General features: G+C 54.4%; 7 protein-coding genes across 7 annotated transcripts; 3 read left to right on the top strand and 4 right to left on the bottom strand.

The window, feature by feature from the left end:
- Positions 1-150: 150 nt before the first annotated feature.
- On the top strand, positions 151-5,226 carry TRIREDRAFT_108999 (uncharacterized protein; the record flags this gene model as incomplete). Its single annotated transcript, XM_006966800.1, has 3 exons — positions 151-1,032; positions 1,198-3,746; positions 3,813-5,226. The coding sequence occupies 3 exons, from the start codon at positions 151-153 to the stop codon at positions 5,224-5,226; spliced, it is 4,845 nt and encodes a 1,614-aa protein (XP_006966862.1).
- A 993-nt stretch (positions 5,227-6,219) lies between these two features.
- Positions 6,220-8,997, top strand: TRIREDRAFT_79490 (uncharacterized protein). Its single transcript, XM_006966799.1, has 2 exons — positions 6,220-6,977; positions 7,090-8,997. Exons 1-2 carry the CDS (start codon positions 6,699-6,701, stop codon positions 8,758-8,760), a joined length of 1,950 nt encoding a protein of 649 aa, XP_006966861.1. The 5' UTR covers positions 6,220-6,698; the 3' UTR covers positions 8,761-8,997.
- Positions 8,998-9,172: 175 nt separating this feature from the next.
- On the bottom strand, positions 9,173-12,933 carry TRIREDRAFT_122666 (uncharacterized protein; the record flags this gene model as incomplete). The annotated part of the gene is made up of 3 exons (XM_006966699.1): positions 9,173-9,546; positions 10,257-10,269; positions 10,894-12,933. The coding sequence occupies 3 exons, from the start codon at positions 12,931-12,933 to the stop codon at positions 9,173-9,175; spliced, it is 2,427 nt and encodes an 808-aa protein (XP_006966761.1).
- Positions 12,934-18,755: 5,822 nt separating this feature from the next.
- TRIREDRAFT_108996 (uncharacterized protein) lies at positions 18,756-19,635 on the bottom strand (the record flags this gene model as incomplete). The annotated part of the gene is made up of 2 exons (XM_006966698.1): positions 18,756-18,759; positions 19,271-19,635. 2 exons carry the CDS (start codon positions 19,633-19,635, stop codon positions 18,756-18,758), a joined length of 369 nt encoding a protein of 122 aa, XP_006966760.1.
- A 567-nt stretch (positions 19,636-20,202) lies between these two features.
- TRIREDRAFT_64642 (uncharacterized protein) lies at positions 20,203-21,230 on the bottom strand (the record flags this gene model as incomplete). Its single annotated transcript, XM_006966697.1, has 2 exons — positions 20,203-21,011; positions 21,068-21,230. Coding segments are annotated over 2 exons (972 nt in total), but the record flags the coding sequence as incomplete, so codon positions are not given.
- A 423-nt stretch (positions 21,231-21,653) lies between these two features.
- Positions 21,654-23,722, top strand: TRIREDRAFT_64680 (histone acetyltransferase; the record flags this gene model as incomplete). The annotated part of the gene is made up of 3 exons (XM_006966798.1): positions 21,654-21,864; positions 22,447-22,577; positions 22,670-23,722. 3 exons carry the CDS (start codon positions 21,654-21,656, stop codon positions 23,720-23,722), a joined length of 1,395 nt encoding a protein of 464 aa, XP_006966860.1.
- Positions 23,723-24,791: 1,069 nt separating this feature from the next.
- TRIREDRAFT_64696 (uncharacterized protein) lies at positions 24,792-25,775 on the bottom strand (the record flags this gene model as incomplete). Its single annotated transcript, XM_006966696.1, has 1 exon — positions 24,792-25,775. The coding sequence occupies one exon, from the start codon at positions 25,773-25,775 to the stop codon at positions 24,792-24,794; it is 984 nt and encodes a 327-aa protein (XP_006966758.1).
- Between the last annotated feature and the right edge of the window lie 2,007 nt (positions 25,776-27,782).

The raw sequence follows: 27,782 nt of genomic DNA, 5'->3' as shown, positions 1-27,782 counted from the left end.
CATACACCTCACCTTGCCGTGCTCGGCCTCCAGCCTACGGCTAAGCATCGTCTCCTTTTGCGCTGAGTTGGTCTCGAGCCCAGCCTTGGTGCTGCCTTGGCGATAGTACCACCATCTCTCACAAGTTACTCGACCATCACAGGCGCGACCATGTCTGCGCCGTATTGGGGTTCATTGCCCCAGCCCAAGGGCATCCACAGCCGGCGAGTCTCAGCAGATTACACTAATGAATTCGCGCAAAATGACCAACGGCGTTCGCTGGACGTCCAGCCTCAACGCAAGGCGAACCGCAACTCGGTCCAGACAGCTTACACCGATGCTCCCTCCGAGACAACGTTTAGCCCCAACTCCCCGACGTCGATACCGGACTACTACCAAGGCCTGGCTCCCAGACCAGCCTCACATCGCCCGTTTCCTCAAGAACAAACATATGAAGGATACGATAGACAAGATCGTCGGCCCAATCGAACCGCTGTCCCCGACAAGTACGAGAGCATCTCCCCAGCTCCTTCTGCTACGGACACGGTCGTTCGACAGCCACCAATGGACTCTCGTGATCCATACGCGGACGGACCATACCAATACCCTGGTCACTCAATGTCCGGAGAGTCTTCGCGACCAATGAACCCCATCGATCTTTCTAGTTTTCCAACGCTTTTTGATGGTGGACTTGTCCGAACAGACAGCATGGCATCTGCCCAGCCTCAGGGAAGCCCGTTATCTGGACAGTCCGAACGGCGCAAAAAGTTGGCAGACCATCGATCACCTCTCCAGAAGCTTGAGCTGACGCTCGACAGCATGACCAAGGAGGAAAAGAGAGCGCGGGTGCAAGCTGCAGAGGCACGAGCAAGAGCGAGGGCTGCCAAGAGGGCTGCTGAAGCTGCCGAAAGCCGCTCTCAGGCCGTGAACCAGCCGCTCTCACCACCGGCTCCCATCCAACGTCAACAAATCCCTCCCGCCGCAAGTATTGAGTCGACTCCCCCGAAGCCTCAGAGAATCGCGTCTCAGCGGGATGCCAACCCATCCAAAGTCGTTGGCGCGCAACCACAACGAGTCGTCGAAGACCAATATTACCGCCAGAATCAAGATGTTCCCCGTCAGCAACCCAGGCAGCTGCCTCAACCCCCGGTACGCGAGGACCAGCAGCCGAGGCAATTGCCCCAGCCTCCTGTACGTGAAGGCCATCAACCAAGACAGCTACCTCAACCACCTATACGGGACGAACAGCGCAGATACCCGCAAGAGGGACCGCGATTTGACGACCAACGTCGTTACGCCAGCCAAGAGGCTCCTCACCACTCTCGGGCTGCTAGTATGGACCAGCGGGCATTCATCCCGGCAGCGGAAGTTCCCAAGCGCAATCTCAGCTTCCGGGAACGCGACGTTTCTCGTGAAGGCAGGCCGCATGATGCAGACGCGAACCAGTCCGCAAAGGAATCGAGCGGCTTCTCCTTGACGCGTAGCGGAAGCAACAAATTGAGAAAAGAGCCTCCGGAGGAAGTTTGGCATCGTATTCGCTCTGACGCCGAGCGACGAGCGCCAGCTGCGCAGGTTCAGCTTGTCCAGACTCAATACAAGGACCCGGCTCGGTCTCCCCAAGCCGCAACGGGAGCGCCACCAGCAGCTGCGCAACCGCGCAGCAAGGAGCTTCCACCACTTCCCCTTGTAATGAAGGATGAGAGCAATGTTCGACCGGAAGTGAAGAGGGCTCCCCAATCTGCTGCCGAGGCTGAGATCGAAGCCATGCAGCGGCGAGCCACAGAGCCCGTCTATGCTCGGGAAGAGCGAGGGCTGAATGCAGACTATGCCCCCGCGGCTGCCATTGGCAGAATCATTTACGAGGCGAGTCAAAAAGCCCGAGGACGCTTCCCGCAGCCGAATTCAGCAGTAAAGAGCTTGGAAGATCAGACGGGCCATGATCTAATCAAGGATACACAGGAGCCGCAGGAACCACAGGAACCGCGTATGTTGCACATGCCGCAGGAACCTCAGGCAATGCGCGCGCCACAGGACCGTATGCTACAGGAGTCGCCAGAGCCCTTTGAACGCCCCGAGTCAAGACTGGTGTTCAAGAATCCAGAGGAGATGCGCCCTGGCGACGGTCTCTACAGCTCCCCACAATGGCTGGATGAATGGAAGAAGAGCACTGTCGGCACCCTATCAGGCACCCTGCTCGACCTGACTGGCAATAAGCCAGCTGGACTGGCAGAGAAGAATGACGCTTGGCTAGATAGGGAGCAAGGGGGCCACCACAGAAGGGTCAGCAGCGCGACGAGGCCGCGCAGGGCCGAAGCATTCGATGGTGAGTATGATGATACCAATGGCGCACCGACTCGATTCAAGCCGCCGCTGTACCTCAAGTGCGGCCCGCTGCTGAGATACTGTGGTCTGCGCCACGAGAAGCTCCCGCCTCGGCCCCGAGGGCCGAATGTCGTGGAAGATCGTGAGATCTGGAGAGGAAGCGTCATGATCGTCACCAATGACGCCGAGTCTTCCTATGAAATCGCGCCGACACTCCGCCTGTTTGTGCAGGACATCGAACTGTTGCCTCCTCCTCCACACCATGTCGACGGCGAGCTTTCGCCCGAGTACGTGGACCCCATCGCCGGGCATCCCAAGTTGGGCCGCCGTGGTGAGACGCTATACGTTCGGCCAGTGGACCACCTCGAAGAAGGGAGAGACCTATCGCACGACGAGTCTGAGGATGGTTTGTTTGAAAAGACACGGAGTCTGCCGGACGAGCCTTTGGCTCAGGGCCTCAAAGACTATCCAGGGTCCTTTGCGAGCCGCCGAGGACGTGTTGATATCGACGGAGAGAAGATGCAGAAGTACAAGGATGTGAGGGGCTTCCGTCTTCATGCCGAACAGGGCAGCACGTTCTGGCGGTTCAACATTGAGGTTGAACTGCGGGAGCAGCAACAGCGGATTGCATACCGCATCAATCGTGGTCCGGCGATGGCCTTCTGGGTGCCTGCGCGCGGACAAACCATGAACATGATGTTCTACACGTGCAATGGCTTCAGCATCAGCGTCAACTCAAACGAGCTCTGCGGTCCTGATCCCATGTGGCGCGACGTCCTGAACTCGCACCAGACACGACCGTTCCATGCCATGATTGGCGGAGGTGACCAGATTTACAACGATTGCGTGGCCTTCGATAGCCCGCTCTTTGACGAGTGGCTGCAGATCAACGTTGCGGAAAAGAAGCTCAACGCGGCCTTTACGCCCGAGTTGCAGGCTGAGCTGGAGCGCTTCTATCTGGAACGATACTGCACCTGGTTCTCGCAAGGCATGTTCGGCCTGGCCACCTCACAGATCCCCATGGTCAACATGTACGATGACCACGACGTGTTTGATGGATACGGTTCCTACGCTCATATGGACATGAGCTCGCCCGTGTTTTCTGGACTGGGACGCGTTGCCTTCAAATACTACCTGCTCTTCCAGCATCAGAGCATTGTGCCGGAGACGGAAGCGAGCGAGCCTAGCTGGATCCTGGGTGAGCAGCCAGGCCCGTACATTCAGGAGGTCAGCCGCAGCCTCTACATGTCAATGGGCGGCAAGGTTGCTCTGCTTGCCGTTGACTGTCGTACGGAGAGAACCGAGCATGTAGTCTTGGATGAGAAGACTTGGGAGAAGATTATCAGTAGGCTGTATGCCGAGGTCAGGCGGGGACAGGTTGAGCACCTGCTTGTGCTGCTGGGGGTTCCCATTGCATATCCCCGTCTGGTCTGGTTGGAGAATATGTAAGTGACCGGTTCTAAACCCCGAAATCGAATCTCAGCTGCCTGTTTTCATACTAACATATGTAGATTGACCTCGAAGTTGATGAGCCCGGTCAAGGCGCTTGGCAAGACAGGAGTGCTCGGCAAACACCTGAACAACCTTAACGGTGGCTACGAGATCCTTGACGACCTGAATGACCACTGGACGGCGAAGAATCACAAGAAGGAGCGCACTATCATCATTGAGGATCTGCAAGATCTGGCTATTGACCGATCTGTGCGAATCACAATCTTGAGCGGCGACGTGCACCTCGGGGCCATTGGTCAGTTCTATTCCAACCCCAAGCTTGGTCTACCGAAGCACAAGGACCCGAGATACATGCCCAACATTGTGTCCTCGGCCATTGTCAATCACCCGCCACCAGACATTGTTGCCGACTTGCTCAACAAGCGCAACAAGGTCCACCACTTTGACAAGGAGACCGATGAGGCCATGATCCCAATCTTCCAGACTGGCGTTGATGGCAAGCCGAGAAACAACAAGAATCTTCTCCCTCACCGCAACTGGTGCTCTATCCGCATGTGGGCGCCAGGAACCACGCCGCCGCCATCGCCGCCGCCGTCCGACCGAGGGCGGAGTCGAAGCCCGGGAGGCGGCAGCTTGCTCAGGAGACTTTCCTCGAGGCGGCGCAAGTCTACTTCGCAACAACCTTTCGATGTCTCACGGGAATCTGTGCGAGGACCTCGGCCTCCAATTTCCGGAGCAGGAGGCCTCTTCAGGAACTTTTCACGACGGGGCTCGGTTGATCAACAACGACCTGGGGGTGGTGTGACTCGAACAATGTCACTTGGCCGCGGAGAGGCTGCGCAGCACAGGGATGACTTTGTGCATCATGGACAGCACGGCAGCCAGGGCCGGTTCGACGACGGAAACATGAGCGGCCAATGGAGCGGCGAATTTGATAGTGGATACATGGACCATCGCGCGCAGGGCCAGCCTCGTGCTTCGGGCCTCCGTGGTGGCGGCGGCAGCGATCTCGAGGAGTTTTCGGCGGGTGACGAGGCCTACTTTACGGCACAAACGCCTCGACGCGCACAGACGATCAACTACCACGCCGGGCCTGCTGGTAGCCACGAGGTGATCAGCCCGTCAGGCCGTCCATACCATCGAGCACCCACGGGCTTGTCATTAAAGGACGTCAAGGACGCTGAGAAATTCGAGGTCAACCTGGAAGGCGGCCTGGATATCTCGCTGAACATGGAAGTCAACTCCAAGGACCCCATGGGCATTACTGTGCCGTATCGCATCCTGGTGCCCAAGCTGTTTTATGAGCCCTCGTCCAAAGACGACTTGTTTGCGACGGCGGAGCCGACGGGCATTAGGAAGTTGTTCAGCTTCAGGAAGAAGCAAAAGGCCCCTTTGGGGGATCCGGAGCCGGAGCCGGAGCCAGCAGAGGAGATGGGATACGATGATGAAGAGTTGGACGACGACAGATATTAAGGTGGTATATATGCACTGCAAATTGTCTTTTATACCGCACATTTGGGGAATATGTTGACAGGAGAAGATGCGTATACAACTTGTAATTACCCTTCTTGGCATGTTTCTTTACTTCATAGGTCTGGTGGTGGTTCTCAACGTCGTCGTCTGTTGACGGGCCATTTGGAGTTTTCTTGGATACAGGCTGTTTGTGAATACTTGGATATACGGACATGATAGTACAGAACTCCATATACGGAGGATGAGTCGAATCTAAGGGCTTGATTGATACCAGCTCAGTGCCGATGGCGAGTGAGATACATGAGAAAGCTATCTCGAGCTATGGAGTTCTAAATCATCATATGAATGATTTGAAACGAGAGGATGAGGAAAAAAAAAGGAGTTGAAGTGATCGTGAGGATCAAGAGAAAAAGAAGTAAAAAAGAAATGCCCACTATCAGAGTCGAACTGATCACCTTGTCATGTCAAGTATTTTACTAGTGACACGCTATACCGCTTAGCCAAGCGGGCTTGTGGATGCTGGGTGCTTCGTTAGATATGTATATAGATTTCTTGCCAGGATTGCCGCCATGTTGGACACGGTCAAAATGCATGGCCAATGCATTAATTATGAAGTCTTGACTTTGATCCCTATGGCTGGCTCATCTTTGAAACTGCCCCAAAAGCCGAATTCTCCTCGCACTCTGGCCAAAGCAAAGAAGCACTGCACTCTGTATGTACTCTGCCCCGTCTCAACACGAAGCCCCAAAAGCCACTGCTGTTAGTGGTGGCTCCAGCGGGACTGCGCCTAGAAGATTAGGGGATGGAGTTCCAGCGACCCCGCCACAAGGCCTGGAACTCGCTGTGCCTCGGGGCAGATTGATTCCCCCACAGCATGGATCCAGTTGCACACGAGTACTCGGTACATGTAGCATCTCCGTCCTTGTACATGAACTTTGGGCATCCAATCCCTCTCATCTTCCTCTTGCGCAGCATCGTCATTGATTGCCTTTGCTCTTCTTTTTCTGCAGCCTTGCCTCGCCCTTTCTAACATGAATGCTATGCTTGACATGCAGGCTCTGCATTGAGTGATTGCCTGGGCCAAAGCGACGCACTTCTTTATTGTCGTTTGTTTTCCCTTCTTCAGTTCCAGGTTCCCTTTCCTGTCCGGGGTCCAAACACAGCACAGACAGACGGACAGACAAGGACAGACAGACCCTGGTCATTTCAGCTGTCCCTTCGACGACCTCCCCCCCAAATAGGGAACAAGCAGAAACACCCGAAAGTGTGCTGTCATTATTCATCTGTGCTGGTCTAACAACAACGGGGGAGCTCATTGCTTTCTGCCAGATATCCATACTATCCCACCACTCCAACCTCCCCCTCCTCAAACGATTCGCAACACCAAACACCGTTCGTCGACAACCCGCCCATCGAACCATTGAAATCCGAAGCGCGAGGCGAAGGGCCCCGGCCAGCAATTGGGCCTCAAGATGCCCCCTTCCGACCTCTCGGTGGCCGAGGAGATATACAGGGGCCTCGCGAGCCTGCTGAGTCTGCTGTGGCAATGGATCAAGGGCCCGGGCATGCACAAGGCCGCCGTCGCCGCCGCGGTGGTGATGCGCCAGGTCAGGCGGAACCTGACGGCTAGGAGGCTGCTGAGCTTCCCGCACCTGCTGGCCTTTTTCTGGATGCTGCTGCTGCTCTGGGGCGAGCGCTGGATCTTTACGAGCCATGTCAGCGTCTGCGACTGGAAGAACTGGGAGAAGTGGGTGAGTTGCTACGGAACGACATGTCTTGGATATATCACCTAAAGGAAGAGAGAGAGAGAGAGAGAGAAAGTGACGAGACTAATCAATGCCGAACAAAACACGACAACAACAGCCCAAAGATGCGACCCCCCATCACCTCGTCCTCATCGCCGACCCGCAGATCCTCGACCCTCACACAAACCCCGACTGGCCCTCGCCGGTGCTGGCCACCGTCGTCGCCGTCACGGACCGATACCTCAAGCAGGGCTACCACGCGCTGCTGCACCAGCTGCACCCGGACAGCCTCTTCTTCCTGGGCGACATGCTCGAGGGCGGGCGCGAGTGGAAGACGAGGCAGGGCCACTTCGTCGACCCCAAATGGGGGTCCCGCGGGCGCACGGCCAAGGAGCAGCGCTGGGTCAAGACGTGGCACCGCAAGTACGGCGACGACTTCTGGCTGCGCGAGTACCAGCGCTTCGGCAACATCTTCTTCGCCCCCTGGAACGACGCCGGCAGCAAGCCGGGCCCCTGGCAGAGAGGCCGCAAGCTGGTGGCGAGCTTGCCCGGCAACCACGACATCGGCTTCGGCGCCATGGTCCAGCTGCCTGTCCGAGATCGTTTTCAGGCCTATTTTGGAGAAGGGAACCGGGTTGATGTCATAGGGAACCACACCGTCGTCTCGGTCGACTCCGTGTCCCTGAGCGCCGGGACATCTGCGCAGAGAGCCGAGCACGATCTGTCAGCCATCTACGGCCCCGTCCACGAGTTCCTGGATGGCGTCCAAGCCACAAAGCGAAAGATGGCGCAGAACGAGCTCGGCTTCTGGTACGGCATTGAGCGCGGCATCAAGCACAAGCACAACGTTGAGGACCTGGACAAGGCGGACTTGACCCGGTGGCCGAGAGACCCCGGGCCGGGGGCTGCCGACTTCCCCACGCTTCTCCTCACTCACGTTCCTCTGTATCGCGAGCCTGCAACGCCCTGCGGCCCGCAGCGTGAGCACTGGCCGCAGAAGAAGGGATCCAACGAGAAGGATCCCGCCAATGCTATATCAGTGGTGGCTGGATACCAGTATCAGAACGTGCTGTCGGAAGAAGACTCCGTCAGGCTCGTCAAGAGCGTCGGCAACGTGGTCCACGTCTTTTCAGGCGACGACCACGATTACTGCGAGCTCGTGCACTCCGACTCGAAAGAGAACGTGCGCGAAATTACCGTCAAGACCATGAGCATGACGCAGGGAGTGCCGACCCCGGGCTTCCTCATGGTCAGCCTATGGAACCCAATCGACAAGGACGGCAAGCCCCTACCCGGCGCGCCCGAGCAGACGGTGCAGACTCATCTCTGCCTGCTCCCAAACCAGCTCTCCAAGTACATGAACTACATCGCCTTCACCATCTTCTCTCTCATCATCCTCGCCGTCAGGGCCTTCTTCGTCCCCGTCCTCCGCCTCACGCCGTTTGCCCTGCCGCCCGAACGAGGCGGCGCCTCCCTCCCCATCTACAAAGATAAGATCGAACCACCCATCACATCCTCGTCCGGCACGAGCAACGGCGGCGGCGGCGGTAGCACGCGCTGGGCCGGTAAGAAGGGCAAGCACAGGCATCGATGGAGCACCGACGGGTCCAGGGGGCCACGCATCACCATCAACGAGGACTACTACGACGGCGGCAAGGCGTGGAAGACGACGACGACCCGCGGAGATAGGTTCTCCTTCAAGGTCATGGCCACGGAGATGTGGACTACGACGTGGAGGGTGACTTGGATCTCGGTGCTCATCTGGATCTATCTGATACGGAATGGTTAAAGGAGCTGCCCTTCCTTTCCTCGTCTTCTCTTGCTCCTTCGACTGGCAACATATTAGACTTGAACGAGTGGTGTTTCTTTTCTGTTTTCTTTACCTTGGGGTGTTTTGTATATGAATCGGGGGGCTGTAGATGCTACTTGACTTATTTAAATATTTGGTGGGGGAAATGACAAAACACTGCAAAAGTACGCTGGTAAATGGGCAAAGGGCGGAAGATACATCATCATCATCATCATCAGCAGCAGCAGCATCAGGGCGATGGCTAGAACAGGTTGATACCAAGCATTCAGTTCCAAAACTGTACCATAATTGCAGCATCAATTATCTTTGTGTGTAAGCAGTCGGAACAAACGACAACGAGGCCAATCAAAGGCGAACCTTTCCAGCTCATCCGTTCATTTGCGCGCTCCCATCACCTCGCCCTCCGCCCAACCCCAATCCTCTCCTCCCTCGCCCTCCTCGCCCTCCCCTCCCTCCCCTCCTGCACGCCCTCCATCCCCTGCTGCCCCTGTCCCAACCCCAGATCCCCCATCGCCGCCGTAGTCTGCTGCGTCGCCGCCTCTCCTCCTCCCGCAGCAGCAGCAGCGGTACTCCCCTCACCAGAACCACCAGCGCCCTTGGCCGCGGCGCTCGTTGTCGTTGTTGTTGTAGCCCGAGCCGCAACCTCCGCCGCGTGAGCCTGCTGCGCCGCCCGAAGCGCCTCGCTCGCGCGCCGGTCTTCGTACGAGGCAATGTCCTCGGCCGTGATTTGCAACGTCGTCGGCGGCCGGCGAAGCATATCTGTAACTGTATCCTTTTTCTTCAAGAAATAAAATCTCTTATATCGTCTCTCTCTCTCTCTCTCTCTTCCCCTCCTTCTTGGTTGGCTGGTGTTTCTTCTTCTTCTGGTGGCGTTGTGTGGCTCTCTCGCTTGTTTCGAGAACCGCCGCGAAAACCAGCAGTGACGGGAGATGTGTTTCTCTTTTGAGTCGCTGAAGAGATTTGTAGAAAGGAGAAAAAGTCTCCGGTGGTTGAAGGCGGCGTGTTCTCAAGCTCCGAATGTCTGATAAAGACTTGATTTTCTTGTGGGATTCTGATGACGAGGGCCTCGATTACAACAAATTGTATATGATTGCTGTTTTCGCCAAGGAGACGCGGGACTTTACTTGTGTCTTCTGACTTCCTCGACTAGAGCCCTTTATGAGACGTAGAAAATATGCGGTTAGAGCAAAGTTAGACAGGGCTCTATGTGGAATCTGCGCTTGTGATTTTATCCAGCCAAAGTCGAATGTGTATCACGGGGCTGCCGAGGCGCGACTTTGTTCGTGGTGTTGATGATTGTAGTATGAAAGACAGGTTGAGCTGAGTGAGATCCAAGAGATCTGGAGCTAAAAGGGCAATGGCCCGCCAAGAAATGCTCTGCGGCAAGTCGCAAGCCAGGGTGGGGGCTAAGCGTGACTGCCTCTTTTGTATGAGACACCAAAAACTCACACGATAGACTTCAGCGATACACACACACAAGACAAATACCTAGTACCAGATAGCAGTTCTATTTCTATATCAATTTCTATTACTATTACAATTACAGTTATTACATCTCTATACTGTTACAATAATGAAATGGCCAAGTTGTCGTACTTGCACATCATCGATATTAATACAGGTCGCATAGACAAATCATCGCTCTTCGCGTTGTGGTATCATTCAACAACTGGTATCTGCATCCATAAAGACCGACTCAGCTCTCCTCTTCCGACTTCCTGCCATGGTATATGGTGACAAAGGAAATGAAATGCGGCATTTGGCACGTGATCCCGTGATATCCCAAGCCATCTCATCATGCAAGATGATACCCAAATAGATAAGGAAAATCCCAAACGAAAGCCAATCAAATGAATCGTACTCGACACTTTAATAAGCGTCATCAATCTTGAACCCAAGGAAAGCTTCAAGTCCATGTTCCATAACTTGCTTTGAGCCCCCAGATGGGGTCGGCAGACGGCCGACTTCCTCATGGCCCATCTCGTCATCTGCCGGCACCCATGGACCGTCCGTGCTGTCGGTTGTGTAGATGCTGGCACTGTACATGCTCTCGCAGCCATCGCGGAGCTGCCGGATGGTATCAAATATGTGGTGCTGCGGTTGAGCGCTCACGGGCGTCTGCAGCTCCGCTTCAGCATCTGTCTGCACCGTGGAAGGCGTTGATGCCGCCGAGGTCATGCTACCCGAAGAATCTCGTTGGGCCGACCGCTCAGACTTCTGCTGCGATGACTTGTCTGAGGCGATGAGCTCGCCATGTGTTTCAAAACCGAAACCCTCGAACCAGGTTGTCACGTCCTCAGCCAGATGGCCCTCCTCTTCATCTGGTTGCGCAACCTCTTCCGGAAACAGGCCGTCCAAGTCTGCGCTGGCGCCGCCCAGTATGGCCGTCTGGAAGGCCGTCCAGTCAACAGGATGCTCGTCTTCCGTCGCTTCCACAGTTGCCACCGAGCTGCGGCTACCAGTGTCACTCAAGACAATTGGGCCGTGTCGGAAAGGGGGAGTAGTCATGGAGAAGGGGGTGCTGTTGAACTGAACAGTCTCGTCTTTCACTTCCAGTGCATTGTTCATGCTGCGACTTCGGCGGTGGCCGGATATGCCTGAGCTCCTATTGCTGCCCGTGGCAGATCGGAAGCCCTCCGGGATGGGAGGTAGGAGCGGCATTGTTGGGGCTCTGACAGCAAACCTCGCCGGATTCTTGGGTGGCACTACAGGCAGCACTGATCTGGTGGAAGACGAGTCGTCGTCTTCAACGACGGCCTCTTCCTCCTCCTCGGCTTGATACAGTACCACCTGTGGCAATGGCAACTGTCCGAGCTGTCTCCTGTCAATCTTGGACGGCGACTTTGGTGAAACGTCACCGTGTATGATCTCTGGGGAGACAAGGATGGTGGACGGCGGCGGCGGCACCGTGATCTCAAACGGAAGGGCTCTCTTTTTAATGTCAGCCCTGCTCATGGGAATAGGCGTGGTCCCTCTGTCGGGCCACTGGAATGAGTCACGGAACAATGGGCTTTGTTGTTCAGCAAGTGGTCCTCCAAACTGACGTGGCATGCTTGCAGACATGTCTGATGCTGCCTTCTTCCGTCTGTCTTTGCTCTTCCGTTTGGGCGACTTCTTGCCGTTGTCTTGGCCATTCCAGATTGCTTCGATTTGGGCTGGGCTCAAAGGCTGCTTGTCCGTCTTGATGTGTTGCGACTTGAACATCTCGGCCATGTTCTCCGTCAAGGTCCACCGAGAAGACCGTGCATGCTTGCGTGACTCGATCTCAGCCGTCACTTGACTTGGCCGCCTATGCACAGGGAAATGAAAGGAACTGGCAATAGATGCTTTGCGTGTCACGCCGCATTCTGTTCCGTGGCTGTGAATCCAGTAGCCGGAGCGACGTTTGGGAACACCAGGTCCAGTTGCGGGCGATTCATACACAGGTGCATTGCACGAAGCTGCGTCTGTCCCTGCATCTGCGGGATTGTGCGCCTGATCGGTATCTGGCGAAGGCTGATTGGCTGCAGTGAGGGCGGCGGCCGTTGTCACAATGTTTGTCTGCAGCGTGTGTTCAGACTGTTGGCTGGAGCGTCGCATGTCCTTGATAGAAGGGCCAGGAAAGGGCGAGAACTGTCGCAGTATGCTACGGCTCCGACTGTGGCGGTGACTGGGCGGGTTGGCCTTCTCGAGCACCGTGCCCTCAAAGAGATCCTCTTGCGGCCGCTCTGGTCGGTGTGGGGGATAAGGAATCGAAGGCGGGTCTGTTGGAGCAGTTTCCGCCATCATTCCAGGTCTCGTCGCATCACCGCTACCAACAGAAGAGAGCTTCCTGTGATGAAAGGCTGCATCACTCTCGTAGCTGCCTCGCGAAAAGGATGGGGTGGTTGGAGTCGACAGCGCGGGTTGAGATGAGGCCGATGATGAGACTGCGGAAAGGCGGCGAAGGCTCTTTGTGCTTCGTAGAATAGTCGAGGCGACCGAATCCTTTCTCCTATGGGGAGAAAACCATGACCGTGACCTTTCCTTCTTGTCCTTCGCCGCGTCCTCTGGCTCGGCTAAGGATCCATCGGCCTTGACTGCATCGCCGGACTTGGCGCGTGAGTGTGAACGAAGCAATCCTAACCCGCCCGACTCCTTCTGGAAGTCGAGCCGCTTGGTTAACCTCGTCATTTTTTCAGAAGCAAACACCTGTCGACGGATTGAGCCGGTTGAGACGAATGCTGGTGTATATAAATAGTTGCGCAAAAGCCAACTGCGCAGGGTATCAAAGAAGAAGAAAAGAACAAAAGACCGGCGACCAAGACTGGATAATGTAGAGGCGATGACCGAGCGGGATTGCGCAGAAGGTTCCAACGTCCTACCAGGCGCAGGCGATAGGAAGGGTGGAGCTGTGGGTAGGCATGGTAGTATCACCAAGAAAGTGATCTCTGTGTTGGTCGGGCGTGCAAAAATGAGGCGGTCGTCGGTTTGCTTCGTTTGCTCTGGTGCGTGCTCGCTCTTTCTTGCTTGCTTTTTCCGACGACTTGTTGACTCGTGCAGCTGTTGGGGGCGATGAGCAGCGAACTAGGGAAGGCTAAAAGATCTGATGGCGTTTGACCTTGTTGGCGGCATCGGCCGGCCAGGAGGAGCAAGGAGAAGAAGAGGAAGAAGAGGAAGAGGACGAGGAAGAGGCAGGGAAAGGAAGGAAAATGGGCCTCCGAGACGGAAGGGAAAGGTCTGGGGCGATGGATATAGCAGCAGATAAGGGAAAGTATATGTAAACGTGCAGGAGCGAGGCTTCGCGACTTGCGTGGGGATAGTTGACTTAAGAGGCAAGTCCATCCAGAAGGTACGAAGAACAGTACGAGCGGAGGTATACCGTAGTAGGTACTTTGTCATGCCATGGCCATGTCCATCATCTTTTGAATCCCGGCGTGCATTGGTCTTGAAGGCTCCTTCCCTTGCAGACGTTGCAAAAAGGTGGCCGGACAGGCGCAAAGTATCCGGTACAAACGAAGAGTCCGACCGACGGGGCTAAACCGGGGCAGGTGCAGCCAATGACTGCCATTGGAGCGACTGATGGGATGGCGTCTTGGTTGGGGGGAAAGTGTAAGGCACAGGGCAGGCAGGAGCCACCTCGGAGCTGCTCGCTGCCCTAGCACGCAAGGCCAAGCCTAACCGAGACCTTTGTCCCGCAGGACCAGTCCCAGCGGGGAAGTAGTTTCTGACAAGTGGTCGCAACTCTTGTTTCTTCTCTTTCTTTTTCGTCCCTTTTGTCTTGCCTGCAATTTGGCTAATCAGGGAGATTTGCAGCACAGGCACTGCAAGGCCCGTACAGATGACGATGCATCTTCAGCTCGGGCTCACGATCCACCACTGCGAGGGCCAGATGTTCGTGTTCGTAATCAGCACGAGCGCAAGGCAATACATGTACCTAGCACTACTATTACTACGTACTGCTAGCCATGCGGTAGCACCGATGACAGGAGCCGATAGCTTGCTTTTGCCTCCGACTGCCAAATCAACTGTATTTGGCACTTGCGCCGCTCAGCTATTGAAGTTCTTTGGGCGCGGCTGTGGTGGGGTGGCCTAAGGGTGGCCAATTTTCCTCGGTCTCGACGACGATGCTGGTGGTGAGCAGATGTTCAATATCACTACAATACCTAGTCGTTGCACAAGCCGGATAGAATCCATCGACGGATCTTGGATTCAAGGCGTACAGGCTCACGAGTAGATACCTATGTACAGGCTACATCCGGAGTATTAGGCGGCAATGGCGCTGATGATTCGTTAGCGACGGCGGCCATTGCAGAGGTGCCCCTAAAGCAGACGGGCCATCCCTGGCGAGGCCTAGCGCAATGTACGTAAACCGCCCTCGAGAAGCACCTGGAGCAGCTCAGATGCCGGCCTCTCCCCACAGATGGGCCCCCAAGGTGTCAGCTGCTGCTACGTTGAGTCTCTTGTTCTCGCCGAGAATCGTTCATGGGCCGAGTCGATGGAGTTGACGCTGCATGGCCTTTGTACGGGGTGCGGAGGCAGTAACTGCTCCCGTACAAGGACCGTTTCTAGGACACAGGCAAGGTATCCAAAGGCCCCGCATCTGCGTTGCAGGACAGAAAGATGCAGAGAACTTGATGCTCGTCGATGCCGAGCGGCGAGTAATGAGCGGCAAGGGCACTGAGTCGAATTCCATCTGCCAGTCAGTGCTTTGCTTTGCTTTGCTTTGCTCAGAGCAGGGCCCAGCATTGACAGTGAGAACGCTACGTACTAGGGAGCCTTGACTTGTATGACGAGATCATACCTATGTACCTAGCAGCTTAGACGCTTCTTCTCACATCAGGATGCAAAGAGCTTCCTTTCAGCTGCCAGTTCAGCTCAGAGACTTGACACTCTCAGCACTCTCATCACTTCTAATAATAGCCCAGTTTCAACCCACAGACGCTTCCTCAAACATTGCGGCATTGATCAAGGAGTTTCGTGAGACCCAACACATTGCCATGGCCAGATGCATGCATGTATCGTTGACGCCAAAAGTATCCAGGGAGGTACATACAGACAATGCTAGCACCTGCACGCATCTCTTCACCGTAAGTCTTGCACTTCTCCGCCTGTTGTCTCCTTGGTTTTAATACCTTGGCAGGTGAGGTAAATCATTTGGGCAGTGTCAAGCACACCTCCTCGCATCTGCAACATTGACTTGAACATGATGCCCGCTGATGAAGCCCGACACAACATGCGCATCGCTGGACCAGCTGCTCACCCGATGAGATGGACGGGCCGATGCCACTGTCACCAGCTCACATTGAGGTAATGGAAGGCAAGGTAGGTACTACTAGTAGGTACCTGCTACCATTGAAGGAACGAGTACTGAGGTACTTGGACAGAGCGCTGTGCTCCGCCAAAATTGCCGAGCGGCCTCATCGCGGGGGACGTACAGGTTACCCACTGATAGGTACTAGGTATGGAGCATTCTGTAACTGCCCACCGCTGCGCGTGGGTTCCGCCTGGTTCATCCTCATGAAGCTCCTATTTTCTCGTGGCTTCATGGCGAGCTGCTGGGCCTTGGACAAGAGGGCTGAAGGATTGCAGCATCTATGTTCCAATGCACTAGGTTATTAGGTATGAAACTCAACATGAATACAAGCTGCTTGTTCTCGGACAAGAGTGTACATACCTACTTTAGTACCTACGTGTGTTACCTCCTCAAGCCCAGATCTTGGATCCCTTCCCCCCCCCCCTTCACGGACCATCCCGGCTTATTGTGATGGTGGCGCCCAGCTAAGGACACTAGCGATTTACGCTCCGTGGATGGTTGATGGCTGTTCCCCCCCGCGATATCAAATAATACAATCCATCAATAGTAGGTATCTTGGGTCTTTCATCCTCGTTCTGGCCTCGGTGAAGTCCGCTGCGACCAACAAAGGCCTAGCTGCATTAGGCTACTAGGCATTTCTCCAGACGCTATGATGCTATTCTCCTAGGGCCTCGAATGGCACACAGCCCGATGTTCGGCATTTGCTGGTCAAAAAAAAAGGACAAGCAAGCATCGATTGAGGGATTTGGAAAGTGACAAGACAAGACGAGACGAGGCGGGACGAACGGGACGAGACGAGACGAGACACCGTCGTCATGACTTGTCGGTATCGTTGTCTGGTGTATCGTATCGAAACCCTGACATGCATGGAAGCGCAAGGACCTGCCATACGGGGGCACGGGGCGAGTCGCAGTGTATGTATGTACATGTATTTGCCTCATCCACATTATGCCCCCTTCAAGGCGAACAGAAGTAATAATGGTTGAGAACGAAGCAACAACAACAACAACAACGACGACGACGACGACGAGAAGGATAAAAATAGCCCTTGCCTGTGCTTTAAGATTGCATGTAAGAGATCCAGTCAATCAGACAGACAGACAGAAGACAGACAGACAGACAGACGTCAGCGGTTTCCGCCAGTGCCGAAGCAGGCATCGCATCGCATCGCACCGCATCAACATGCTTGCCACCTCGGAGGACCGGGAGGAGAAGCTGCGCTGTGTGTCGCCTCCGTTCATTTATCCAGCATTGGACAATGGATCCTTCGGAAGCCCACAGCATGCGTTAAAGTACGATATGTTCAGCACGGAGTAGTAGTACTAGTACTGCCTACATCGACGTACGATCTGGCCATGCACGTATTGCTCTGTGCTACCTACCTACCTTGCCTGGTCCGTTTGTGCGGAGTATTACTGCTTTTGCTGCTGCTGCTACTAGTACTCGCACTACCTGATAAGGAGCATGGGCGAGTTCTTTGGATCGGCATCCACCCAGGAATCCTTGTCGGACAAGAAAAGAGTCCAGGCTTGTTGGATCCCATGATTCCGCTAATACCACCACACTACCTAATTACCAGACAATCCAGACTCCAGACAGCCAACTATTTATTGTCAATATTCTGTACTTACTGCCGCCAGCTATTCAGCTATTCAGCCAATTTCAGCATTCATTTTACACGGCTGCATCGCCTGGACCGCCGTCTGGACCTTTCTTGCTGTACTTCTAGAATCAAGTTCGATTTCCTAGGTACTACCTATTGTGTCACATGGAGCTCACGCCATACGCAAGTCTCACTCAACAAGCCATCCATTCATTTGATCTCACCTTACTCGCCGCCCGCCAGTAATGGTGCATAGGAATATCCTTAGTAATAGTTATTATAGGTCATCTACAGTACAAGTATAAGAGGATTAACCAGAGACAGTAGGTGTCATGTCATGCCCAACTGCTACCCCTCACGTCCAGATCCCACCTTACGGAGCACCTTGTCAGTCAGTAAGGTACATACTAGTATGCCCACATGCTGCTAACAATCCACAACACATCTTGGGCACCAGCTGCCGAGAGGTAACGGAACCACGCGGCTATTATTCGTAGCCAAGTTCTAGATCCCGAGGCAGGCAAAAAAGAAGAAGCCCAAAAGCACGACACACCTTTGCTGGCCCCGTTGCCACGCTCCGTCTTCCCAGCAGCCGATCGGGGCCTCGGCGGGGCGTGAACATGTTCATGTTGGCTGCAGACGGGGGAATCCAAGAAACAAGGGCCAGATTTTGCCTGTGACTTTCGAGCTGTGCATACCCAGAGAGGATGTACATACATGCATGCAGTGCTACTCGTATGTATCACTAGCCAGCTGCACAGGCGAACGCAGGCTCTGAATCAGCTCCTTCTAGGCAGCCAGAATACATTCATGATCCGGCCTCCGCCCTGCTTGCTGACGGATGAAACATCTGCTCACATGATACCTACCATGGACCCGACGATGGTCTGGCCAGGTATTACCTACCTCTGTACCTATATTCCAACAGGCCAGGGTTTGATGAGGAACACCTCAAAAGGCAGGACATGGCAGTCTGTCCACGGTCCCTTTAGGTGGCGGCCACGAGGTGGTCTGATAATCGCATTGCATGCCATGTCGTGCGCATTCACACAAAGCAGGCTCTCACGATGCCAGGTTGCATCAGGGGTGGAAAGGATATGCAAAGAGTCCAAGCTCGTCATCCGTCTCGCAAAAAGAAAAAAAAAAAAAAAAGATCGAAAGAAAGATTTGGAAAATCCACAAGACTGTAACATGGAGGGGGAACAAAAAGACTGGGGTTTCTCTTCTTCTAGACGGCTATAATACTAAACAACCTGCAGTCGACGAGAACGTCCCGGTAGCTTCGGGCCAACTCTCGAGTCATCTGTCATCTTGCATGTTGCCCTTGTCGAGAGAGGCAGCTACTAGGTACAAGCATCAAAGAGCCAGTTTTTCCTCCGTGATGTTTTCTCACTTTAGCCAGAATTATAACGCCCGCATGTTTCGCCGACGGAAGCCAAGGAATTTCCAAGCACGAGACGTCTGGTGTTTCTTGTTGTCGTTTCCTGCCTGTGAGATGATACTACACTAGAGAAGATGTTTCTCGGACCTGCCTTGCGAGCATACGCCCACCACTTTACTTCGTTGAAACGTCACAGGCATCAGGTCTCTTTTTGCCTACCTGGATAGGTACATTAGTAGTCATGGTAGAGCCGTGCAGATGTACGTACCTGATGTAATATATCATCTCACCTTCCCAGACGACGTTACACGCAAACCTGTCTTTGCGGGGAAGCTACATATAAGTGATATTGGGGCTCACGATGGGATCACCTTCTACTCCAGTAATGGAGTGTTTGTCGACGAAAACGACTTGTCTACTCAGAACGACTTGTAGATGCTGCTGCTGCTGTTGTTGTTTTCCAACTTCCATAATACGAATGATTTGCCATGCCGCCGTGACTAACGTCTTAGTATTAATGCCACAGAGGGAATCCGATCCTTACTTCCTTAACCCATAATCAAACGACAACGCCTCCTGATGAGTATCCATGCAGTAGCCATGTCAAGCCGTAGTGTAAGCCGTGCCTATATCAGCAACTTTGCTTCACCAGAACCATGAACCTGCCCAGAATAACCGATTCAAGAACCCCCTTCCAACTTCTCCCTCTTTCAAAAACAGAAAGCCTCACAACACCCAATTCGCCTCCATCATTCCCCTCGACGTCCCCGTCTTCAGAAACGACGCAGCCGCATGCCTCGGAAACGTCACCCTCGACATCTCCAGCTTCTTCGTCTTCTTCTCTGCCTCTTCCACGCCGCCTTCAATCAGCGGCTCGCAGTCCTCCTCGTACTTGTTCTTTCCCTCCTCTAGTATCCTGACTGCCGCGTCGCTCGTCTTGTAAGCTGTTCGGTGGCCGCAGCACATGGTGAAGAGTCTCTTGATGGACTCGAAGACGTCTGAGTACCATGAGGTGGACGGCTTGGGGGTGTAGAAGAGAGGTGGCGGGAGGGGGGAGGGCTGGGAGCTGATTCGGAAGCCCTTTGTATGAAACATTGTGGGATAAAAGAGAGATTATGTGTGTGAGATACCCAGAGTAATAGTAAAGGGATGAATGTTGATAGGCTTCTTTCCAGGGCTTGTGAAGTGCAGGAAGAGAGGTCTCAGGATATCTCGTGAAAGGTTCCTTGAAGAGATGTGGATGATAACGAGGAGTAGAAACCTCACTTCTCATGGAGCCGGAGCTCTATATACTGCAACAATCACAACCGACATCTCACTTCAGCAACAATAGTCGAGATGCATTCCATCAACCTCCTAGGCGACCGCCTCATTTCGCTTTGCAAAGTCTCACACATGGGGTGGAGCTTGCTCGTTATCTGGACGCAAGGGAGGCATTCTCAACGTATCTGAGAAACAGCGGCCTTTTGGTCTTTAATTGATGTCTCACACATTTCATAATGGCCCTGGTGCCATGCCATGAGGAGCCCGGCCGCCGCGCCATTCCGGCAAGCACAAAGTCCGGGAAGGGGAGCCATAGAGGGAACTGGCTAGACCTGATATCGTCATGGGCTCTTTGGATCATTCCATTGCTCTGCTCTATATGTAACTGCCTGCCTTGCCTTACTCGTATGCTTCCGAATCAACCTCGTCATCTTCATCTCCATCATCGTGCGTGGCAAACGGAACAAACCGAAAGTCCAAAAAGCTCCTCTTGCCTCCCTCGACGTCCACCATGAACTGCAGGCTCAAGACGCCCTGGCTGTCGCCTCGAAGACTGACTTTGCTTGCAATGCGCATCGCCTCGCTGGCGTGTCTGATAAAGTCAAACTTGTATGCCTGCGACCAGCGGTCGGAGATGGTAAAGGTTTCGAGAAGGTCTTTGCCTCGTGCAAAGTCCACGCTGGAGCTGCCTATGTCTCCAGCGCAGGACAGGGTCAGGAACGGCGACGTCTTTGTGGCTGCAATGTTCAGCTTGACGGGCCCCGCGGGTATGATCTCGGCAATGCAGTCAAACAGGGTGCGGGATGACATGATGATCTTGAACGTCAAGTCGTTACGGTCAAAGGGAATGTCTTCTGGCATCTCGGGGAGGTAGGTCGCCAGTCCCGCGGTCGTCTTGATGCCGGATTCCTCGAGGGTGACTTTGAAGGCATCGCCCTCCTCCGCGTATAACAATGTGCAGGTTCCAGGTATGCCAAGAGTCTGGTTGCTAAACGCACTTGGCCTGTAGTTGCGTATGTTACTTCGATATGGGTCTTGGTCGGCCTTCTGAGCTCGAGCAGCCACATCTACAGACCCAAAGATCTGCAGCACCTCAAGAAATGTCGACAGTGGGATTTGGAAGTTGGGATATTCAGGCTCGCCATCTTCTGATATGGGAAAGTTCACGGTGTACGCAGAAAACAGAGTCTTGTCCAGAAATGCAACCCCTGCGTCCACTGTTAGTTCAGTCTTCTACGATTGTTGAAGAATCGTGCTCTCAAACCTTGCATTACTCGCGAATTGTCGGCCGCAAAGCGGATGCCATCCTCGGTGATTTGCACGTGGACCCTTTGTGCAAAGTCTATGCATCGAAGAAGCTGGTATAACGGCCTTGGAGATGTTGAAACTGCTCGAAAGATGGGCTTTGCTTCCGAAGCCATGGCTGAAGTAGGACAGCGGGTGATGGTCAAGTGGTGGAGGAAGTGGGAATGGGTTCGCGTGAACGGATCTTATGGGCCGTAAGGCAACTTGAAACGACAGAAGAACAAAACAAGTCGCTCCAAAAGCCTTCTTTTGGCTGGTTTTCTTTCGCCAACTAGTATACAATGGGTATCTTAGACATAAACTCCGACCGCACAGAACATGTACACTGTTCCAAAGCTGTGATGAGTTAGCACATGCTTGGCAATCAGTTGAGTCACGCATCGTCGAGGGTTTGCCATACGCAACTGCTAAAGAGGCCGGAACGCCGAGCGCAACGACGCTGACCAGAGAACGATCTGCCAGAGCATGTTTGATTAGTTGTATGCCCCCAAGCTGAACACACGCACAGAATACACAAAGACTCACTCAGCGCAAATACGCCGGTAATGGCGATTCCCAGAGAGAGAAGCAGGAATGCGACGGTGAATTGGCTCTCCTTAGCAATGACAGGGACGAACGGACTGCCAGCAGCAGCTTGCCAGACTTGGTGCAGTGAGGAATCCATGTGCTGCTCCGTGTGCAAACGAGCGATTGACGGCGGCTCCAGGCTGGTTCTCACGAGCGATGGCAGGGAGGAAGTTCGAAGGCGATCGACTCGTCGGGGGTCGGACAATTGTTAGATAGTCAATCAATCAATCAATCGCGCCGTGATTGCGAGATTGTTGGAGCTTGAGAGAAGCTCGCCCAATGCCTCCAGCTGTCCACGTTGGATATCTGGCCGATTAGGCAGATCAGGCTTAGCGCAATTCGCGGCTGGGCGATGGATGATGTAAGCAACGCTCTCCACAGACGCAGCCATATCCGGTCTAGTCCGTCCCTGCAGCTTTCGGAACTCCTCCCCCACAGCAGCTTACCTAAGGCAGCGCAATCGACGCTCGGACCATGAACTTTCTCGAACCCGCGTCAAACGTCACGCCTGCGACTTCGTACTCGTACTGCATACATGTACCAACTGCGACCGTCTCTACCTCACCTAATTCCACCTTTCACTACACATGACATCCTCAACACTGCACAACCCCAAAGGCATTTCGCATCGATTTGCATCTCGCGGCCCAGCCGAACCGGCGCAGTCCGACATCATGGCCGATGTCAAGGAAGAGAGTAAGGCGACTCCCCTGCAGTCCAGTTTACTTGCAATTGCACGCCCGCCAACACCAACTGAACGCATCGTCGCAGATGGCAAGCGCAAAGCCGAGGACGATCCGGTCTCTCCCGCCGCATCCAAGCGGGTTAAGCACGACGAAGATGCCGCCGAGGCAACAGAGCAGAAGCCCGTCGAGATGAAGCCAATTCCCTTTCCCGAAAAGGTACGCGATCCATTCCTCTCCCCCCCTTCCCGGCAATTGCTTCGACAGATCGCATATCGGTCCCCCTTCTCATGCTGACTTTTACCCTCAAGCCGGCAGTCATCGAAGAGCGCAATGGCGAAATCGAATTCCGCGTGGTCAACAACGACAACGAGCGCGAGTCCCTCATCATCCTCACCGGCCTCAAATGCATCTTCCAGAAGCAGCTCCCCAAGATGCCCAAGGACTACATCGCGCGACTCGTCTACGACCGAACGCACCTCTCCATTGCCATCGTCAAGAAGCCGCTCGAGGTCGTCGGCGGCATCACATACCGGCCCTTCAAGGGGCGCCAGTTTGCCGAAATCGTCTTCTGTGCCATTAGTTCTGACCAGCAAGTCAAGGGTTACGGCGCGCATCTCATGTCGCATCTGAAGGACTACGTCAAGGCCACCAGCGACGTCATGCATTTCTTGACGTACGCCGACAACTATGCCATTGGCTATTTCAAGAAGCAAGGGTTCACTAAAGAAATCACCTTGCCCAAGCACGTTTGGATGGGATACATCAAAGACTACGAAGGCGGCACCATCATGCAGTGCTCCATGCTCCCGCGCATTCGATATCTGGAAATGGGCCGCATGCTCCTTAAGCAGAAGGAATGCGTCCAGGCCAAGATTCGAGCGTACTCCAAGTCGCACAACATCCACCCGCCGCCCAAGGAGTGGAAGAACGGCATCCGCCCGATCAACCCCCTCGACATCCCCGCCATCCGCGCGTCCGGCTGGTCCCCCGACATGGACGAGCTGGCGCGCCAGCCACGCCACGGGCCCAACTACAACCAGCTGCTCCACCTGCTCAACGACCTCCAGAACCACAACTCTGCCTGGCCGTTCCTCGTGCCCGTCAATAGAGACGACGTGGCCGACTACTACGACGTGATCAAGGAGCCCATGGACCTCAGCACCATGGAGAGCAAGCTCGAGGCCGACCAGTACGCCACGCCCGAGGACTTTATCAAGGACGCCAAGCTCATCTTTGACAACTGCCGCAAGTACAACAACGAGAGCACGCCCTATGCCAAGTCGGCCAACAAGCTCGAGCGGTTCATGTGGCAGCAGATCAAGGCCGTGCCCGAATGGTCGCATCTTGAGCCGGAGAAGTAGACACTCATCATCGTCTCTGCGTATACGGCATCTATCACTACGATTACATGTCACGAAAGGGTTTGGTGGTATATCTGTTCCCTTTTCTCTGCTTTCTCGTTCTCATTTCTCGCTTTGCTTTTCCTACAACATCTGGGTTTTCAATTGGAAGTTTGAAAAGAGCAATGGCGTCCCGGCACAGGTATGGGGCGTTTCTGGACTGATTACTTTTCCTTGTATGCTTTGAGCTTCACAGACCTAAAGGGAAGCGTTTTTTAACGGGGAGCTTTTCCAACGAATGCAATACGTTGCGTTATACCAAGGCTTTAGATCTGAATAATGTCTAAGAGTGCCATAAGGCCTCAGAAGCGCTACAGGAAGCGCATCGTAGTCTACTAGGTACTTAGATAACTTCAAGAATCAACAAGAGGCACATGCCACATGTGTTCATGAACCTCATCCTGTATTTGTGACATTCGATTATAGTCTTCCGCCTCGTTGACGAACGGATGACACGATATGTCCATCTCAATATCGAACCCTCTGCTGACACAAGCATCATCACTTAAAGACATAAGCATGTTTGCCGCTTCTCTCCATTTCTTTTTCTAAAGCGCCTCGCAACAGAGTCGGGACACGGGCCCTACTCCCTCCCCCTTTCTACCTACGTACCTAGCTCTACATGAATATTGCATTCCGACCCAAGTCCGGAATCAAGAAAACGATAGAAGAGAATAAATAACCATCTCACAGAGACACAAAACAAGAAAAGCAGACAAAAAGCTATAGGAACCAAACGAAAAAAAGTGTGAAACATCAAACGCGCTTAACCGCCGAGACTCCGAGCGAGAGAAGAGAAAGGGAAGTCCAAGAAAGACAGCCAAAAGTGGATAAAACAACGCTACCATCATCCCTCAGAAACTGCGACCACAGCGCTGAGAAAGACGGGTGTTAGCAGCAGGGACAACAAGGGGGAAACATCTATAGATCGCCAGTTTTCAAGAGGTCTAATGAACAAGGGGAAAAAAAAACTGAGCGCCTTTAAGTCGTTCTGTCAGCTCGCAGGTACCAGGTCGCGAGGGGGCGATCTTCACGCGCCTCCAGCCCGGGCCCCCGGCTGACTGGCCGAAGCATCGCCTGCTGGTAGTCGAAGGTTTGAATAGTTCCGTCGAGACGAGGGGGATTGACCGAGGCCTGACTGCAGGGTCGATCGCGTCGCAGAAATCAAGATCTGCCCACTACGGAGGGAGTTCTCGTTGTCAATTGTGCGGCGAAGCAGGGGCTGGAGGATCTCGGGAATCTCCGACCATTGGCCAGCGCGAGCCCTGTGAAGCATGCCGTCGGAAAGGGGGTTGGGGGCCCCAGAGCTAGACGAGCGGGACTGGCCAAGCATCTCGGCCGTCATTCTGTCTGTCAAGACTGCCAGCTCGCCGCTATCAATCGCGTTCTTGAGCCACTGCTCCCATTCTTCGTCCAACACGACCGAGGTGTCACCGGCCTCGCGCCTGGCCGCCTGTGCGCGCAGACGCTCGTTGAGCGGCACGCCGACGCTCGCCAGCTCCTCGTCGCTCTCTTCCACGTCCATATTGTCGTCGTCGTCGCCGCCGCCGTCGTCCAGGCTCGGCATAGCGAGGGTGCTCATCCTAACGGTCCGCGCGGGCTGGGTGGACGGGCGGGTAGCGGGCTCCGTCCAGTCGGGTAGGTCATCGGCTGCCGTATCTCGAATCACAATGCCTTGCTCGGCCTCAAACTTCTCCTTGGCCCACTTGGTCCCCTCCCACTTGGTGAGAGAAGAGATTTCGGCGTGCGTGAGGCCCAGGGCGTCAAAGGCTCGGAAAAGGCGACGGTGCCACTGCCACCGGCTGAGTCGGATACGGTGGGTCGGATGCGTGTAGTCCAGCCCCGGATACTTTGCTTCTTGCGTGTCGAGATGCCCGTAGAAGGCGTGCGTCTCCTGGCGGACTTCGGGGATGAGGCAGCGCTGAAGCAGCGCTGAGAAATCCTGGGGGTCGAAAGTCTTGGGCTTGGGAAACATGTGCTCGTACACGAGCTGGTCGATAGGCGGGCCCCTCATGGCAGCGGTGTCTGATGCAGCAAACTGTGGTCGTGTCAATTCACGGGTCGAGGGCCTTGTGCGTATTGCGCCGAACCGTCAGGAGCGTCGCCAGTCGTCTGATGGAGGCGGCCGAAAGCGGGCGTGGGTGTGGGAAGGTTTGCCAGACGGTCCTGGAAAGCTGTCGGCCGATTACGGACAGATTTGACGATTGAGTGAGGGCGGCCAGAAGAAGTGGTTTGTTTGAAGGAGAGAAGACCAAGTCGGACGAGATTGTCGTGTGTGTCTGCACAGGGAAGGCGAGAAAAGCCAGTTCGTCACAGAAAAATTGGCTGGCTCGCGGGCGGGCTCGGGTTGGGAGTCGGCCAAGGAATGAAGGCAATGCCTGTCCGAGATTATTTTGGGGTCGATCCGAGAGAGCGGCCACGCACGGGACAGGGAGACCTGGAATCTTCGAACGAGGGCCAGACAAGACGCTCGGGCGAGCCGCAGGCAGAAAAGGCGCAACAGTCGTTTCACAGCCGGCGATGTCACGTTGTCTGGCCGCTGTGGAGGACAGTGAATACGGGCGTTTGAGGTGTTTTTCAGGTCGAGGAAGCGGTAGGTGAGGTACAAGATATAATGATTGTGTGGTGAATGGTGAATGAGTGAGTGAGCGAGCGAGCGAGTGGATAACAAGTGCACGATGCTCGGTAGTAATAGTAATGTAATCTGCAGCGCTCCGTACAGGGGAATGGAAGAGAAGGTTGGGGAAGAAGAACAAAGGGCAGGGCGCCGGTGCCAATCAAATGAGGCTGCCTAGGGCCTGTCCTGTCCTGTCCTGTCCTGTCAGGGCACCTGTGCTGTTCCTGCGGCAAGGGACCAGACGCCACCTCACCTAAACAGTTAGGCAGAAGCTGCCGCCGGTTTGTCAAGCACAGTACAGTATGGACAAGGTCTCGACACAGAATGTTGTTGCGAAGTTGGCTGGAAGCAGCCGGTACAATCTGGTCGTGATGAAGCCAGGTTGGCTTCTGCGAGTGACGGGCGCTGTTCGATCGGTGACAAGGAACATTGAACCTACACAGTTGAGCGGGCATTGAAGCTCGAGCTGGAGGTTTCCAGTGGAGGTTAAGAGTGAAGGGGATGGTGGTTTCAGCAGCCTGGCGCTGTCGAATTAGCGGGCAATGGTCCCTGTAGGGGTCCCGAGGTCAGGTCGACTTCAATGTGTCCCGTCGGGTCGCTTTTGGGTCCGGTCTGGGTGCCTGTATCTGTGCCTGTCGCTTGCAGAACCACCGCACCTCAATTTTTTTTGGTAATTCTTCGTCTTCGGAGGCTGTCTTCCTCTTACAAGTGACCTGGGTGCTTACAAAAGTCATCAATCACATGGAGAGTAACGCAGCTCAAATGAATGCAGTGCTCTTCCTGACAGTCTCTTACTGGACACCTCATATGCGGAGCTTACACACCTGCAGCCTTTGACTGCAAACAGAAGTGCGACCCGGGCGTGCCTGAGACGGCATCCAGTCGGGTCCATAGCTTTTTCTTGGGTTTCGCGTCAGCATCACCTTGGCTCTTGCTAAGCCAACCTGATTGCAACGAACCACCATTAGGCGTAAGCATTGGGCACAGCGAACTGGTGCCTGAGGAGCGACCAAGACGGTATCATTGCCTTTTGTCACAATATCAGGCACTCAAGGACAAGGATCTTGGTCTGTCTACCTAAGTAAGATCGCGGCGCGTGATTATTCGCATAGGCTTCCGTTATGGTGAATTTTCGAACCATAGGCAGATAAAACAGGAGACATGCATGACATTGTCCAGATGCTAGAACATCTCGGCGCCTTGATCCACTGTGAAGGCACGGTAGCTGATGGAAGGAGAAGCAATGGAGGTCTCATGATGTGCTTGCTAGCAGTTGTTGACTCATCGTGCGGATTGAGGAATAAGCTTGCCATGGCATCTAAGGTATCACTAGAAGATTGCATCCACACTAACTTGCCTACTTCAAACACATTGCTTCAAGCGGACATGGAGCAACAGAAACGA

This window comes from Trichoderma reesei (genome assembly GCF_000167675.1).
Source record: "Trichoderma reesei QM6a unplaced genomic scaffold TRIREscaffold_14, whole genome shotgun sequence".
In the NCBI taxonomy this organism is placed as follows: domain Eukaryota; kingdom Fungi; phylum Ascomycota; class Sordariomycetes; order Hypocreales; family Hypocreaceae; genus Trichoderma; species Trichoderma reesei.
This window is presented reverse-complemented; position numbering and strand designations above follow the sequence as displayed.